The sequence below is a fragment of the Nerophis lumbriciformis genome, linkage group LG05, assembly GCF_033978685.3.
Source record: "Nerophis lumbriciformis linkage group LG05, RoL_Nlum_v2.1, whole genome shotgun sequence".
NCBI lineage: Eukaryota > Metazoa > Chordata > Actinopteri > Syngnathiformes > Syngnathidae > Nerophis > Nerophis lumbriciformis.
In genome coordinates, this window is record NC_084552.2 from 1,417,294 (window position 1) to 1,435,000 (window position 17,707).

Sequence of the window (17,707 nt, forward strand, 5' to 3'; positions counted from 1 at the left end):
AACCAGTCTACATGTGTTTTGTGGACTTGGAGAAGGCATTCGACCGTGTCCCTCGGGAAGTCCTGTGGGGAGTGCTCAGAGACTATGGGGTATCGGACTGTCTGATTTTGGCGGTCCGCTCCCTGTATGATCAGTGTCAGAGCTTGGTCCGCATTGCCGGCAGTAAGTCGGACACGTTTCCAGTGAGGGTTGGACTCCGCCAAGGCTGCCCTTTGTCACCGATTCTGTTCATAACTTTTATGGACAGAATTTCTAGGTGCAGTCAAGGCGTTGAGGGGATCTGGTTTGGTGGCTACAGGATTAGGTCTCTGCTTTTTGCAGATGATGTGGTCCTGATAGCTTCATCTGGCCAGGATCTTCAGCTCTCACTGGATCGGTTCGCAGCCGAGTGTGAAGCGACTGGGATGAGAATCAGCACCTCCAAGTCCGAGTCCATGGTTCTCGCCCGGAAAAGGGTGGAATGCCATCTTCGGGTTGGGGAGGAGACCCTGCCCCAAGTGGAGGAGTTCAAGTACCTCGGAGTCTTGTTCACGTGTGAGGGAAGAGTGGATCGTGAGATCGACAGGCGGATCGGTGCGGCGTCTTCAGTAATGTGGACGCTGTATCGATCCGTTGTGGTGAAGAAGGAGCTGAGCCGGAAGGCAAAGCTCTCAATTTACCGGTCGATCTACGTTCCCATCCTCACCTATGGTCATGAGCTTTGGGTTATGACCGAAAGGACAAGATCACGGGTACAAGCGGCCGAAATGAGTTTCCTCCGCCGGCTGGCGGGGCTCTCTCTTAGAGATAGGGTGAGAAGCTCTGCCATCCGGGGGGAGCTCAAAGTAAAGCCGCTGCTCCTCCACATCGAGAGGAGCCAGATGAGGTGGTTCGGGCATCTGGTCAGGATGCCACCCGATCGCCTCCCTCGGGAGGTGTTTAGGGCACGTCCGACCGGTAGGAGGCCACGGGGAAGACCCAGGACACGTTGGGAAGACTATGTCTCCCGGCTGGCCTGGGAACGCCTCGGGATCCCCCGGGAGGAGCTGGACGAAGTGGCTGGGGAGAGGGAAGTCTGGGCTTCCCTGCTTAGGCTGCTGCCCCCGCGACCCGACCTCGGATAAGCGGAAGAAGATGGATGGATGGATGGAAATCATAATATGACCCCTTTAATGCGCCTTATAATCCGATGTGCCTTTTGTATGAAAAAAGACCCGCTCATAGGCTGTGCGTCTGAAAAATACGGTAATCAAAACTACAGACTGACCTGTGATGGTGAGGTAACCAGAACTGTTGGACTTTCCTCTGTCGTTCTCAGCAAAGCACGTGTAGGAACCTTCATCATTTATGGTGGCGTTGAGAATCTCCAGAGTGCCATCAAACATGATGGAGATGCTGCAGGAAGAGCGCAGCAGAGGTGAAATAAAGACGACGTATTAAAAAAAGCACGGGTGACAGGTTTTACTGCACCGCGAGTTGTTGAAGAGCAGCTCTTTGTCTTTGGTCCACGTGAAGCGAGGCCTGGGCGCCGCTCTGGGTTTGCACTCTATCACCACGCGGCCGTCTTTGGCCCCCAGGAGCTGCTTCTTCAGGGGGTTGAACTCAAAAGTCGGAGCACAGGCTGAAGAGGAAAAACTTCAGTAGAAGACGAAGACAAGTTAGCCGAATGCTTTTATGCGCGCACCCACCAATCACTCTCAGCTCAGCGTTGGCGTATTTGATGCCCCAGTAGTTCTCCGCTATGCACTGGTACATGCCGGAGTGATCGAACGTCAAGCTGGAAAACTTCAACTCGCCTTTGCCGAACTGGGAAAACACAAACATGCAGTTAAAGGCTGCCAACATGGCTGAAAGAGTCGCTGGATACTCACCATGTAGCCATTTTTGTACCAACGGATGAATGGGAAAGGCTTCCCTGATGCAACACAGCGCATGGTGTGCTCTGAACCGATGTCCATTTGGGTGTTGTTGATGGTTTCTGCCCACTCTGGAGCAGCTGCACGACAACAGACATCACCGTGTTCAATATATTGTCCATCCATCCATCCATCTTCTTCCGCTTATCCGAGGTCGGGTCGCGGGGGCAGCAGCTTAAGCAGGGAAGCCCAGACTTCCCTCTCCCCAGCCACTTCGTCCAGCTCTTCCTGTGGGACCCCGAGGCGTTCCCAGGCCAGCCGGGAGACATAGTCTTCCCAACGTGTCCTGGGTCTTCCCCGCGGCCTCCTACCGGTCGGACGTGCCCTAAACACCTCCCTAGGGAGGCGTTCGGGTGGCATCCTGACCAGATGCCCGAACCACCTCATCTGGCTCCTCTCCATGTGGAGGAGCAGCGGCTTTACTTTGAGCTCCCCCCGGATGGCAGAGCTTCTCACCCTATCTCTAAGGGAGAGCCCCGCCACCCGGCGGAGGAAACTCATTTGGGCCGCTTGTACCCGTGATCTTGTCCTTTCGGTCATAACCCACAGCACATGACCATAGGTGAGGATGGGAACGTAGATCGACCGGTAAATTGAGAGCTTTGCCTTCCGGCTCAGCTCCTTCTTCACCACAACGGATCGATACAGCGTCCGCATTACTGAAGACGCCGCACCGATCCGCCTGTCGATCTCACCATCCACTCTTCCCTCACTCGTGAACAAGACTCCGAGATACTTGAACTCCTCCACTTGGGGCAAGATCTCCTCCCCAACCCGGAGATGGCACTCCACCCTTTTCCGGGCGAGAACCATGGACTCGGACTTGGAGGTGCTGATTCTCATCCCAGTCGCTTCACACTCGGCTGCGAACCGATCCAGTGAGAGCTGAAGATCCTGGCCAGATGAAGCCATCAGGACCACATCATCTGCAAAAAGCAGAGACCTAATCCTGCAGCCACCAAACCAGATCCCCTCAACGCCTTGACTGCGCCTAGAAATTCTGTCCATAAAAGTTATGGACAGAATGGGTGACAAAGGGCAGCCTTGGCGGAGTCCAACCCTCACTGGAAACGTGTCCGACTTACTGCCGGCAATGCGGACCAAGCTCTGGCACTGAGCATACAGGGAGCGGACTGCCACAATCAGACAGTCCGATACCCCATACTCTCTGAGCACTCCCCACAGGACTTCCCGAGGGACACGGTCGAATGCCTTCTCCAAGTCCACAAAACACATGTAGACTGGTTGGGCAAACTCCCATGCACCCTCAAGGACCCTGCCGAGAGTATAGAGCTGGTCCACAGTTCCACGACCAGGACGAAAACCACACTGTTCCTCCTGAATCCGAGGTTGGACTATCCGGCGTAGCCTCCTCTCCAGTACACCTGAATAGACCTTACCGGGAAGGCTGAGGAGTGTGATCCCACGATAGTTAGAACACACCCTCCGGTTCCCCTTCTTAAAGAGAGGAACCACCACTCCGGTCTGCCAATCCAGAGGTACCGCCCCCGATGTCCACGCGATGTTGCAGAGTCTTGTCAACCAAGACAGCCAGTGTGAAGCGACTGGGATGGGAATCAGCACCTCCAAGTCCGAGTCCATGGTTCTCTCCCGGAAAAGGGTGGAGTGCCATCTCCGGGTTGGGGAGGAGATCTTGCCCCAAGTGGAGGAGTTCAAGTACCTCGGAGTCTTGTTCACGAGTGGGGGAAGAGTGGATCATGAGATGGACAGGCGGATCGGTGCGGCGTCTTCAGTAATGCGGACGCTGTATCGATCCGTTGTGGTGAAGAAGGAGCTGAGCCGGAAGGCAAAGCTCTCGATTTACCGGTCGATCTACGTTCCCATCCTCACCTATGGTCATGAGCTTTGGGTTATGACCGAAAGGACAAGATCACGGGTACAAGCGGCCGAAATGAGTTTCCTCTGCCGGGTGGCGGGGCTCTCCCTTAGAGATAGGTTGAGAAGCTCTGTCATCCGGGGGGAGCTCAAAGTAAAGCCGCTGCTCCTCCACATGGAGAGGAGCCAGATGAGGTGGTTCGGGCATCTGGTCAGGATGCCACCCGAACGCCTCCCTAGGAAGGTGTTTCGGGCACGTCCGACCGGTAGGAGGCCCCGGGGAAGACCCAGGGAAGACTATGTCTCCCGGCTGGCCTGGGAACGCCTCGGGAACCCCCGGGAGGAGCTGGACGAAGTGGCTGGGGAGAGGGAAGTCTGGGCTTCCCTGCTTAGGCTGCTGCCCCCGCGACCCGACCTCGGATAAGCGGAAGAAGATGGATGGATGGATGGATTTCAAATATGAGTGGTCTTATATTCGGGTGAAAACATCATTGTGACGTGTGTTGACTTACACTCCACGTAAACCCAGGCCTTGTGCCAGTCTTTCCCTTTGGTGTTGATGGCCTCGCACTCGTAACTCCCCACGTCTTCATACTGGATGTTGTAGAGGTGCAGGACAGCGCCTGACTCGCTGATCTCATGATTGGCTGGAAGATCGGTGTGGTCCACTTTTCTCCACACAATGTGAGGGACAGGACTGCAACAAAAAAGTAGGAGTTGGGGGGTAAAAACCCACTTGAGCAAATGTGCCCTCTTGTGGCTACGGACAGAACATCAGTTGTTTTTTTCCTGGGAAAAAAAAAAAAGTTTAGTTGTCTTATATTCTCCAGACTTATACATGCAAACCAACAGCTTCGGTCAAATGACATATTCCTTATTGAGTCTGAGCTTTTCTTCCCATCACTCTCACACAAACACGCGAGTGACATGGAGAGTTGCTTGTAAAAAGTCTATGATGGAGATTCATACATGGAAAGCAACAGATGGCCACAAATAACTAAGCGAGTCAGAGCTTTTCTTCCATACACACACCAGAACCCTAGGGAGTTGCAAAGAGCCCACACAAAAAAATGTAAGGGATTAAAAAAGGGGTGTGTCTTATACATTGTTATGTACATGTATACATGCAAGTCTACAGATAGCGGCAAAAAACGTATCTTCGAGTGAGCCGGAGCTTTTTTTTCCTGTCACTCACACACCATTGACTTGGGGAGACGCGCTTGACAAAAAGTGTCGGGCGTCGGGTCGTCATATGGCCCAGAGATTTATACATGCAAAGCAACAGGTGACGCCAAACAAATTCGTCCAAGCTTTTCTTCCAGTCACACACAATCTAGTGACTTGAAGGGACGTAGAGACACGCTTGATGAAAAGTATTGGGCGTAGAGATGTACACATGAAAACCAACAGGGGGCGCCAAATGACTTAATCCTGACTGTGTCAGAGCTTTTCTTCCCGTCACACACGCACCAGTGCCTCGGAGAGATACAGTGACGCGCTTGAAAAAAAAAAAAAGGTTTTGGGCGTTGGGTCGTCATATAGCCTGGAGAGATTTATGCATGCAAAGCAACAGGTGACACCAAACAAATTCATCCTCGCTGTGTCCGAGCTTTTCTTCCAGTCACACACAATCTAGTGACTTGAAGGGACGTAGAGATACGCTTGATGCAATGGGTTGGGCATGGAAATGTACGCATGAAAACCAACAAGGGGCGCCAAACGACTTAATCCTGACTGTGTCGGAGCTTTTCTTCCTGTCACACACACACCATTGACTTGGAGAGACGCGCTTGACAAAAAGTGTCGGGCGTCGGGTCGTCATATAGCCCAGAGATTTATACATGCAAAGCAACAGGTGACGCCAAACAAATTCGTCCAAGCTTTTCTTCCAGTCACACACAATCTAGTGACTTGATGGGACGTAGAGACACGCTTGATGAAAAGTGTTGGGTGTAGAGAAGTACACATAAAAACAAACAAGGGGCGCTAAACGACTTAATCCTGACTGTGTCAGAGCTTTTCTTCCCGTCACACACACACCAGTGCCTTGGAGAGATACAGTGACGCGCTTGAAAAAAAAAAGGTTTTGGGCGTTGGGTCGTCATATAGCCTGGAGAGATTTATGCATGCAAAGCAACAGGTGACACCAAACAAATTCATCCTCGCTGTGTCCCGAGCTTTTCTTCCAGTCACACACAATCTAGTGACTTGAAGGGACGTAGAGATACGCTTGATGCAATGTGTTGGGCATAGAAATGTACGCATGAAAACCAACAAGGGGCGCCAAACGACTTAATCCTGACTGTGTCAGAGCTTTTCTTCCAGTCACACACACACCACTGACTTGGAGAGATGCTTGACAAAAAGTGTTGGGCGTCGGGTCGTCATATAGCCCAGAAATGTATACATACAAAGCAACAGGTGACGCCAAACAAATTTGTCCGAGCTTTTCTTCCAGTCACACACAGTCTAGTGACTTGAAGGAACGTAGAGACACGCTTGATGAAAAGTGTTGGGTGTAGAGATGTACACATAAAAACAAACAAGGGGCGCTAAACGACCTAATCCTGACTGTGTCAGAGCTTTTCTTCCAGTCACACACACACACACTAGTGCCTCCGAGAGATACAGTGACGCGCTTGAAAAAAAAAAAAGGTTTTGGGCGTTGGGTCGTCATATAGCCTACAGAGATTCATACATGCAAAGCAGCAGGTGATGCCAATAAAATTCATCCTGACTGTGTCAGAGCTTTTCTTCCAGTCACACACACACCATTGACTTGGAGAGATGCTTGACAAAAAGTGTTGGGCGTCGGGTCGTCATATAGCCCAGAGATTTATACATGCAAAGCAACAGGTGACGCCAAACAGATTCGTCCAAGCTTTTCTTCCAGTCACACACAATCTAGTGACTTGAAGGGACGTAGAGACACGCTCGATGAAAAGTGTTGGCCGTAGAGATGTACACATGAAAACCAACAAGGGGCGCCAAACGACTTAATCCTGACTGTGTCAGAGCTTTTCTGCCAGTCACACACACACCATTGACTTGGAGAGATGCTTGACAAAAAGTGTTGGGCGTCGGGTCGTCATATAGCCCAGAGATGTATACATACAAAGCAACAGGTGACGCCAAACAAATTCGTCCAGGCTTTTCTTCCAGTCACACACAATCGAGTGACTTGAAGAGACGTAGGGACACGCTTGATGAAAGGTGTTGGGTGTAGAGATGTACACATGAAAACCAACAAGGGGCGCCAAATGACTTAATCCTGACTGTGTCAGAGCTTTTCTTCCAGTCACACACACCATTGACTTGGAGAGATGCAGAGACGCGCTTGACAAAAAGTGTTGGGTGTCGAGTCGTCATATAGCCCAGAGATGTATACATGCAAATTAACAGGTGACGCCAAACAAATTCGTCCAAGCTTTTCTTCCAGTCACACACAATCGAGTGACTTGAAGAGACGTAGGGACACGCTTGATGAAAGGTGTTGGGTGTAGAGATGTACACATGAAAACCAACAAGGGGCGCCAAATGACTTAATCCTGACTGTGTCAGAGCTTTTCTTCCAGTCACACACACCATTGACTTGGAGAGATGCAGAGACGCGCTTGACAAAAAGTGTTGGGTGTCGAGTCGTCATATAGCCCAGAGATGTATACATGCAAATTAACAGGTGACGCCAAACAAATTCGTCCAAGCTTTTCTTCCAGTCACACACAATCTAGTGACTTGAAGGGACGTAGAGAAACGCTTGATGTAAAGTGTTGGCCGTAGAGATGTACACATGAAAACCAATAAGGGGCGCCAAATGACTTAATCCTGACTGTGTCAGAGCTTTTCTTCCAGTCACACACACCAGGGACTTGGAGAAATGCGTTGGGTCGTCATACAGCCTACAAAGCAAAGCAACAGGGGACGCCAAACAAATTCGTCCTCACTGTGCCGGAGCTTTTCTTCCAGTCACACACAATTGACGTAAAGACACGCTTGATGAAAAGTGTTGGGTGTAGAGATGTACACATGAAAACAACAAGGGGCGCCAAACGACTTAATCCTGACTGTGTCAGAGCTTTTCTGCCAGTCACACACACACACCATTGACTTAGAGAGATGCTTGACAAAAAGTGTTGGGCGTCGGGTCGTCATATAGCCCAGAGATTTATACATGCAAAGCAACAGGTGACGCCAAACACATTCGTCCAGGCTTTTCTTCCAGTCACACACAGTCTAGTGACTTGACGTAGAGACATGCTTGATGTAATGTGTTGGGTATAGCAATGGACACATGAAAACCAACAGGGGGGCGCCAAACAATGTCTCCCTGAGCAAGTCTGAGCTTTTCTTCCTATCACTCACTCACTCCCACAGACACCAGTGACCAGCAGAGACGGCTCAAAGAGTGTTTCTTACTTGCCAAGCGCGAAGCACTCCAGCGTGATGTTGGAGGCCAGCAAGGCCGTGGTGTCTCCAAACTTCACCCTGATGTCCGCTGGGTATTTTCTCTCCTCACCTGCGGCACACACACACACACACACACACAGGTGTTTAGACGTCGAAGGCACGGTGGCCTTCACGGGCGCCTTCACGGGCGAAGGCTCACAAACCGTCATCCGGCGGCAGAGGGACGAGCGGGATGAACTTGGAGAAGACGCTCTTGCCCACGACGGGACTGGAGACGAAGCAGGAGTAGTTGCCGGCGTCCCGGGCCTCCACCTTGGCGATGTACAAGTTGCCCGTCCTCTGCGAGACGAAGCGGCGGCGGTCCGGGTCGAGGAAGACGGGGAACTCGTTGAAGATCCAGCGGTAGCTCACCTCCTCTGAAGGACAGGCGGGACACGCGTGAGGCTGACGAGCGCCAGTCCGCTAAACGACGAGACCGCGCGCACCTGGCCAGGTTTTGGGAGGCGCACACAGCAGGACGGCTCCTTGTCCTTCCTTCACGTGAACCGGCTCTCTCTCCTCCTGAGGGAACTCCTCCACGACTTCGGCAAAAGAAGAAGACGTTCAATCTCGGGCGGGGAGAAAAAACGACACGGACGGGTTCTTCGGGGACTCACATCCGAACTTGACCCGGGCCTCCTTGCTGATGACGGTGCCGTAGATGTTCCGGGCCACGCAGATGTACGTGCCGGCGTGCTTCTTCTGCCGGGGGTTGCTGATGACCAGGTTTCCGCCCACCAGGCTGTAGTGCTCGTGCGGCTGCTCCATCAGTTTTATCTCCCAGTTGTCACGGCGCCACCTGCAGGACCACAGCGACTTCAATCCATCGATGTTTATTTATACAGCCCGAAATCACGACATCCCTGGTTCAGAGCCCACATCGGGGCAAGGAAAAACTCCCAACCCAGTGGGACGTCGATGTGAATGACTATGAGAAACCGCAGATGTGGGTGACCTCCCCTCTAGGGGAGACCGGATGCAATGGACGTCGAGTGGGTCTAGCATAATATTGTGAAAGTCCAGTCCATAGTGGATCTAACATAATAGTGTGAAAGTCCAGTCCATAGTGGATCTAACATAATAGTGTGAAAGTCCAGTCCATAGTGGATCTAACATAATAGTAAGAGTCCAGTCCATAGTGGATCTAACATAATAGTGAGAGTCCAGTCCATAGTGGATCTAACATAGTAGCGTGAGAGTCCAGTCCATAGTGGATCGAACATAATATTGTGAGAGTCCAGTCCATAGTGGATCTAACATAATAGTAAGAGTCCAGTCCATAGTGGATCTAACATAATAGTGAGAGTCCAGTCCATAGTGGATCTAACATGATAGTGAGAGTTCAGTCCATAGTGGATCTAACATAATATTGTGAAAGTCCAGTCCATAGTGGATCTAACATAATAGTGAGAGTCCAGTCCATAGTGGATCTAACATAATAGTGAGAGTCCAGTCCATAGTGGATCTAACATAATAGTGAGAGTCCAGTCCATAGTGGATCTAACATAATAGTGAGAGTTCAGTCCATAGTGGATCTAACATAATAGTGAGAGTCCAGTCCATAGTGGATCTAACATAATAGTGAGAGTCCAGTCCATAGTGGATCTAACATAATAGTGTGAGAGTGCAGTCCATAGTGGATCTAACATAATAGTGAGAGTCCAGTCCATAGTGGATCTAACATAATAGTGAGAGTCCAGTCCATAGTGGATCTAACATGATAGTGAGAGTTCAGTCCATAGTGGATCTAACATAATATTGTGAAAGTCCAGTCCATAGTGGATCTAACATAATAGTGAGAGTCCAGTCCATAGTGGATCTAACATAATAGTGAGAGTCCAGTCCATAGTGGATCTAACATAATAGTGAGAGTCCAGTCCATAGTGGATCTAACATAATAGTGAGAGTTCAGTCCATAGTGGATCTAACATAATAGTGAGAGTCCAGTCCATAGTGGATCTAACATAATAGTGAGAGTTCAGTCCATAGTGGATCTAACATAATAGTGAGAGTCCAGTCCATAGTGGATCTAACATAATAGTGAGAGTCCAGTCCATAGTGGATCCAACATAATAGTGTGAGAGTCCAGTCCATAGTGGATCTAATATAATAGTGAGAGTCCAGTCCATAGTGGATCTAACATAACAGTGAAAGTCCAGTCCATAGTGGATCTAACATAATAGTGAGAGTCCAGTCCATAGTGGATCGAACATAATATTGTGAGAGTCCAGTACATAGTGGATCTAAGATAATAATGAGAGTCCAGTCCATAGTGGATCTAAGATAATAATGAAAGTCCAGTCCATAGTGGATCTAACATAATAGTGTGAGAGTCCAGTCCATAGTGGATCTAACATAATAGTGATAGTCCAGTCCATAGTGGATCTAACATAATAATGAGAGTCCAGTCCATAGTGGATCTAACATAATAGTGAGAGTCCAGTTCATAGTGGATCTAACATAATATTGTGAGAGTCCAGTCCATAGTGGATCGAACATAATATTGTGAGAGTCCAGTCCATAGTGGATCTAACATAATAGTGAGAGTCCAGTCCATAGTGGATCTAACATAATAGTGAGAGTCCAGTCCATAGTGGATCTATCATAATAGTGAGAGTCCAGTTCATAGTGGATCTAACATAATAGTGAGAGTCCAGTCCATAGTGGATCTAACATAATAGTGAGAGTCCAGTCCATAGTGGATCCAACATAATAGTGAGAGTCCAGTTCATAGTGGATCTAACATAATATTGTGAGAGTCCAGTCCATAGTGGATCTAACATAATAGTGAGAGTCCAGTCCATAGTGGATCCAACATAATAGTGTGAGAGTCCAGTCCATAGTGGATCTAACATTATAGTGAGAGTCCAGTCCATAGTGGATCTAACATTATAGTGAGAGTCCAGTCCATAGTGGATCTAATATAATAGTGAGAGTCCAGTCCATAGTGGATCTAACATAACAGTGAGAGTCCAGTCCATAGTGGATCTAACATAATAGTGAGAGTCCAGTTCATAGTGGATCTAACATAATAGTGAGAGTCCAGTCCATAGTGGATCCAACATAATAGTGAGAGTCCAGTTCATAGTGGATCTAACATAATAGTGAGAGTCCAGTCCATAGTGGATCTAAGATAATAATGAGAGTCCAGTCCATAGTGGATCTAACATAATAGTGAGAGTCCAGTCCATAGTGGATCTAACATAATATTGTGAAAGTCCAATCCATAGTGGATCTAACATAATAGTCAAAGTCCAGTCCATAGTGGATCTAACATAATAGTGAGAGTCCTGTCCATAGTGGATCTAACATAATAGTGTGAGAGTCCAGTCCATAGTGGATCTAACATAATAGTGTGAGAGTCCAGTCCATAGTGGATCTAAGATAATAATGAGAGTCCAGTCCATAGTGGATCTAACATAATAGTGAGAGTCCAGTCCATAGTGGATCTAACATAATAGTGTGAGAGTCCAGTCCATAGTGGATCTAACATAATAGTGTGAGAGTCCAGTCCATAGTGGATCTAAGATAATAATGAGAGTCCAGTCCATAGTGGATCTAACATAATAGTGAGAGTCCAGTCCATAGTGGATCTAACATAATATTGTGAAAGTTCAGTCCATAGTGGATCTAACATAGTAGCGTGAGAGTCCAGTCCATAGTGGATCTAATATAATAGTGTGAGAGTCCAGTCCATAGTGGATCTAACATAATAGTGAGAGTCCAGTCCATAATGGATCTAACATAATAGTGTGAGAGTCCAGTCCATAGTGGATCTAACATAATAGTGAGAGTCCAGTCCATAGTGGATCTAACATACTAGTGTGAGAGTCCAGTCCATAGTGGATCTAACATAATAGTGAGAGTCCAGTCCATAGTGGATCTAAGATAATAATGAGAGTCCAGTCCATAGTGGATCTAACATAATAGTGAGAGTCCAGTCCATAGTGGATCTAACATAATAGTGAGAGTCCAGTCCATAGTGGATCTAACATAATAGTGAGAGTCCAGTCCATACTGGATCTAACATAATAGTGAGAGTCCAGTCCATAGTGGATCTAACATAATAGTGAGAGTCCAGTCCATAGTGGATCTAACATAATAGTGAGAGTCCAGTCCATAGTGGATGTAACATAATAGTGAGAGTCCAGTCCATAGTGGATCTAACATAATAATGAGAGTCCAGTCCATAGTGGATCTAACATAATAGTGAGAGTCCAGTCCATAGTGGATCTAACATAATAGTGATAGTCCAGTCCATAGTGGATCTAACATAATAGTGAGAGTCCAGTCCATAGTGGATCTAACATAATAGTGATAGTCCAGTCCATAGTGGATCTAACATAATAGTGAGAGTCCAGTCCATAGTGGATCGAACATAATATTGTGAGAGTCCAGTCCATAGTGGATCTAACATAATAGTGAGAGTCCAGTCCATAGTGGATCTAACATAATAGTGAGAGTCCAGTCCATAGTGGATCTAACATAATAGTGAGAGTCCAGTCCATAGTGGATCTAACATAATAGTAAGAGTCCAGTCCATAGTGGATCTAAGGTGATATTGTGAAAATCCAGTCCATAGTGGATCTAACATAATAGTGAGAGTCCAGTCCATAGTGGATCTAACATAATAGTGTGAGAGTCCAGTCCATAGTGGATCTAACATAATAGTGAGAGTTCGGTCCATAGTGGATCTAACATAATAGTGAGAGTCCAGTCCATAGTGGATCTAACATAATAGTGACAGTCCAGTCCATAGTGGATCTAACATAATAGTGACAGTCCAGTCCATAGTGGATCTAACATAATAGTGACAGTCCAGTCCATAGTGGGGCCAGCAGGACACCATCCCGAGCGGAGACGGGTCAGCAGCGCAGAGATGTCCCCAACCGATGCACAGGCGAGCGGTCCACCCCAGGTCCGGACTCTGGACAGCCAGCACTTCATCCATGGCCACCTGCCTTTACTCACATATGAACTTGAAGTGCCACACCATTCCTAACCAAACTTGCCAACCTCGAGACCTCCGAATTCGGGAGATGTGGGGAAGGTTAGCGAAGGGTGTATATATTTTCAAGTATTTCTTCTATATAAATAATCCGTGCATGAATGAGTTTATCCATTCGGCCAAAGTGTTCAATGGAGAAGTCTGATCTACTAAATGTGCAGGCAACATACCACTGATCTACTAAATCTCATCTACTAAATGTGCAGGCAACATACCACTGATCTACTAAATGTGCAGGCAACATACCACTGATCTACTAAATGTGCAGGCAACATACCACTGATCTACTAAATCTGATCTACTAAATGTGCAGGCAACATACCACTGATCTACTAAATCTGATCTACTAAATGTGCAGGCAACATACCACTGATCTACTAAATCTGATCTACTAAATGTGCAGGCAACATACCACTGATCTACTAAATCTGATCTACTAAATGTGCAGGCAACATACCACTGATCTACTAAATCTGATCTACTAAATGTGCAGGCAACATACCACTGATCTACTAAATCTGATCTACTAAATGTGCAGGCAACATACCACTGATCTACTAAATCTGATCTACTAAATGTGCAGGCAACATACCACTGAGCTACTAAATCTGATCTACTAAATGTGCAGGCAACATACCACTGATCTACTAAATCTGATCTACTAAATGTGCAGGCAACATACCACTGATCTACTAAATCTGATCTACTAAATGTGCAGGCAACATACCACTGATCTACTAAATCTGATCTACTAAATGTGCAGGCAACATACCACTGATCTACTAAATGTGCAGGCAACATACCACTGATCTACTAAATCTGATCTACTAAATGTGCAGGCAACATACCACTGATCTACTAAATCTGATCTACTAAATGTGCAGGCAACATACCACTGATCTACTAAATCTGATCTACTAAATGTGCAGGCAACATACCACTGATCTACTAAATCTGATCTACTAAATGTGCAGGCAACATACCACTGATCTACTAAATCTGATCTACTAAATGTGCAGGCAACATACCACTGATCTACTAAATCTGATCTACTAAATGTGCAAGCAACATACCACTGATCTACTAAATCTGATCTACTAAATGTGCAGGCAACATACCACTGATCTACTAAGTCTGATCTACTAAATGTGCAGGCAACATACCACTGATCTACTAAATCTGATCTACTAAATGTGCAGGCAACATACCACTGATCTACTAAATCTGATCTACTAAATGTGCAGGCAACATACCGGTACCACTGATCTACTAAATCTGATCTACTAAATGTGCAGGCAACATACCACTTCCCCTTCCAGCTGTCCTGGATGAACTGAAATTAGTTTTTCCAATCATTTTGGAACTGGCAAGCGTACTTCTTCTTCTTTGGACATTACTACTTGCCGTAGTTTTGAAGCAATGCATGATGGGAATCCGGATGTTGTGTGAAATAGCTCCGTGCTTGCCTACTTTATGGGTTATAGATAAACCTATGGATAACAGAGACATATATAAAAATCTACCTAAAGGCAGTGTCTTTAAGACACACCCCAAATATAATTGTCCGGGTGGAAATCGGGAGAAATTCGGGAGAATGGTTGCACCGGGAGATTTTCGGGAGAGGCACTGAAATTCGGGAGTCTCCCGGTATAATCGGGAGGGTTGGCAAGTATGTTCCTAACCCAGCGTTTCTCAAAGTGTGGGGCGCGCCCCACTGGTGGGGAATAGAGACATGACAGGTGGGGCGCGAGGAACGGGAGGAAATTTCACTTTAATTTTTTTTTTTATTATTATATTCTTAGATTATTTTTTTTACTATGCTTTCATTTTCTATACACACTGTAAATCACTTTGTGATTCTGTCTGTGAAATCCGCTATATAAATAAAGGGAAATTACCGGTACTTATTTTTACTGTAGGCTTTATATTAATATTAATATAATATTATAATATTATAATATATATATATAATAATATAATATATATAATATAATATATATAATATTATATAATATTAATATTATAATATTGAACTTGATGCAAGTTATAACACTTTTATTTGATTTATTATTGAACTTGATGCAAGTTATAACACTTTTTTTGATTTATTATTGAACGTGATGCAAGTTATAACACTTTTTTTGATTTATTATTGAACTGGATGCAAGTTATACCACTTTTTTGATTTATTATTGAACTTGATGCAAGTTATAACACTTTTGTTTTATTTGTTATTGAACTGGATGGAAGTTATTTTATTTATTATTGAACTTGATGCAAGTTATACCACAGCTGCACAGTTATTTTATTTATTATTGAACTTGATGTTATTTTATGTTATTGAGTTTGAATGTATACAACAGTAGAAGCATTTAAGTCCCATCTTAAAACTCATTTGTATACTCTAGCCTTTAAATAGCCCCCCTGTTAGACCAGTTGATCTGCCGTTTCTTTTCTTTTCTCCTCTGCTCCCCTTTTCCTTGGGGGGGGGGGGGGGGGGGGGGGCACAGGTCCGGTGGCCATGGATGAAGTGCTGGCTGTCCAGAGTCGGGACCCGGGGTGGACCGCTCGCCTGTGCATCGGCTGGGAACATCTCTACGCTGCTGACCCGTCTCCGCTCGGGATGGTGTCCTGCTGGCCCCACTATGGACTGGACTCTTACTATTATGTTGGATCCACTATGGACTGGACTCTCACAATATTATGTCAGACCCACTCGACATCCATTGCTTTCGGTCTCCCCTAGAGGGGGGGGGTTACCCACATATGCGGTCCTCTCCAAGGTTTCTCATAGTCATTCACATCGACGTCCCACTGGGGTGAGTTTTTCCTTGCCCGTATGTGGGCTTTGTACCGAGGATGTCGTTGTGGCTTGTGCAGCCCTTTGAGACACTTGTGATTTAGGGCTATATAAATAAAGATTGATTGATTGATTGATTGACTTGATGTTCAATAAATTTGAAAATGTTAAAGCTGGGCATTAGCGCTCTGTTGGGGCGATGGGGGCAGGTGGGGCTTGAAAACTCCCCCTTGTCCAAAGTGGGGGATGACAAAAAAAAGTTTGAGAACCACTGTCCTAACCCATAGGGTTCAATATGACCTTTTGCAGCTATTACAGCTTCAACTCTTCTGGGAAGGCTGTCCACAAGGTTGCGGAGTGTGTTTATAGGAATTTTTGACCATTCTTCCAAAAGCGCATTGGTGAGGTCACACACACTGATGTTGGTGGAGAAGGCCTGGCTCTCAGTCATCCCAAAGGTGTTCTATCGGGTTCAGGTCAGGACTCTGTGCAGGCCAGTCAAGTGTCTTTATGGACCTTGCTGTGTGCTCTGGTGCACTGTCATGTTGGAAGAGGAAGGGGCTTGCTTCAAACTGTTCCCACAAAGTTGGGAGCATAGAATTGTCCTGTTTGTAGAAACAGTCTCCATGCCTAAGTGCTTGATTTTTAGGACACCTGATTCTGATCATTTGGATGGATGGCCAAATACTTCTATTCTTTTATTTTATTGGAATTATTGTTATTTTTTATTTATGTATTTTTTATTATTTATTTATTATTATTTATTATTATTTATTTTATTTTTTATTTTTTATGTTTTATTTTTTTTATTAATTATTGTTATTATTATTTTATTGTTTTATTGGAATGTACGGAAGGTTTGTACAGGTGTACCTAATATCGGGGCTATGTTTTGGGCACCTGTACGACGCCGGCGGGTTTGCCCGAGCTCGGCAGTTCATGGAGATCCTTCCGTCAGGCGAGTCCTCGGAGTAGACCACGTCCACCGGCTCCTCCTCGAAGATGGGACCATAGCCTGTAGCTTCCTCTGATATGACAAAAATATTGAATTAATGAATATTATTTCAAAAATATTAATATTATTTTTCAAATAAAATAAATAAAACTATAACAGACATCAATCGATAGTGTCAAGATCCATATTATATTGATAATAAAGAATTTTAAATAAATACAAGACCATATGAAACAAAGTGAACGACAATTAGACAAACTTTAATGATCCACAAAGGAAATGTTGTTTTTTAAAAAAATACATTTTACTTTATTAATATTTTTTGAATGATGTAATCAAATTTAAAATAACACAAAATAATGTCATTTAATCAAAGTAAATAAATAAATCTACAAAGAACATTGCAATCAATCCATAATGTACATATGGTTATAAATAATTAATTATAAGCTATACCGCTATATATATATATATATATATATATATATATATATATTTAAACAAAAATACACCGGTAGTATCATGATCCATTATAATAAAAATATTGTATGTCATTAAAATAAAAATGTGAAAAATATTACCTCCAAAAATCCTGGGCTCTCCAAACAGGACGGCCACTAGACGAGGCGTAACAAACAAAATGTTATGAGACATCCTTTTAACAATGAACATAAACACTGCACATGAGACAGTAACATACCCGAGACATGTGACAGTAACATACCTGAGACATGTGACATACCTGAGACATGTGACAGTAACATACC

General features: G+C 45.6%; 1 protein-coding gene across 1 annotated transcript in view; it reads right to left on the reverse strand.

Moving 5' to 3' along the window:
- Positions 1 to 17,707, reverse strand: part of cntn1b (contactin 1b) — a 39,881-nt gene that overhangs the window by 20,567 nt on the left and 1,607 nt on the right. The window contains exons 3-13 of the mRNA XM_061961411.1: positions 17,522 to 17,557; positions 16,886 to 17,012; positions 8,795 to 8,976; positions 8,624 to 8,719; positions 8,342 to 8,554; positions 8,148 to 8,247; positions 4,244 to 4,428; positions 1,851 to 1,975; positions 1,668 to 1,785; positions 1,450 to 1,600; positions 1,247 to 1,374 (exon numbers count right to left, since the gene is read on the reverse strand). Of these exons, the coding sequence (XP_061817395.1) occupies positions 1,247 to 1,374; positions 1,450 to 1,600; positions 1,668 to 1,785; positions 1,851 to 1,975; positions 4,244 to 4,428; positions 8,148 to 8,247; positions 8,342 to 8,554; positions 8,624 to 8,719; positions 8,795 to 8,976; positions 16,886 to 17,012; positions 17,522 to 17,557 (1,461 nt within the window). The remainder of the gene's footprint in view (positions 1 to 1,246; positions 1,375 to 1,449; positions 1,601 to 1,667; positions 1,786 to 1,850; positions 1,976 to 4,243; positions 4,429 to 8,147; positions 8,248 to 8,341; positions 8,555 to 8,623; positions 8,720 to 8,794; positions 8,977 to 16,885; positions 17,013 to 17,521; positions 17,558 to 17,707) is intronic.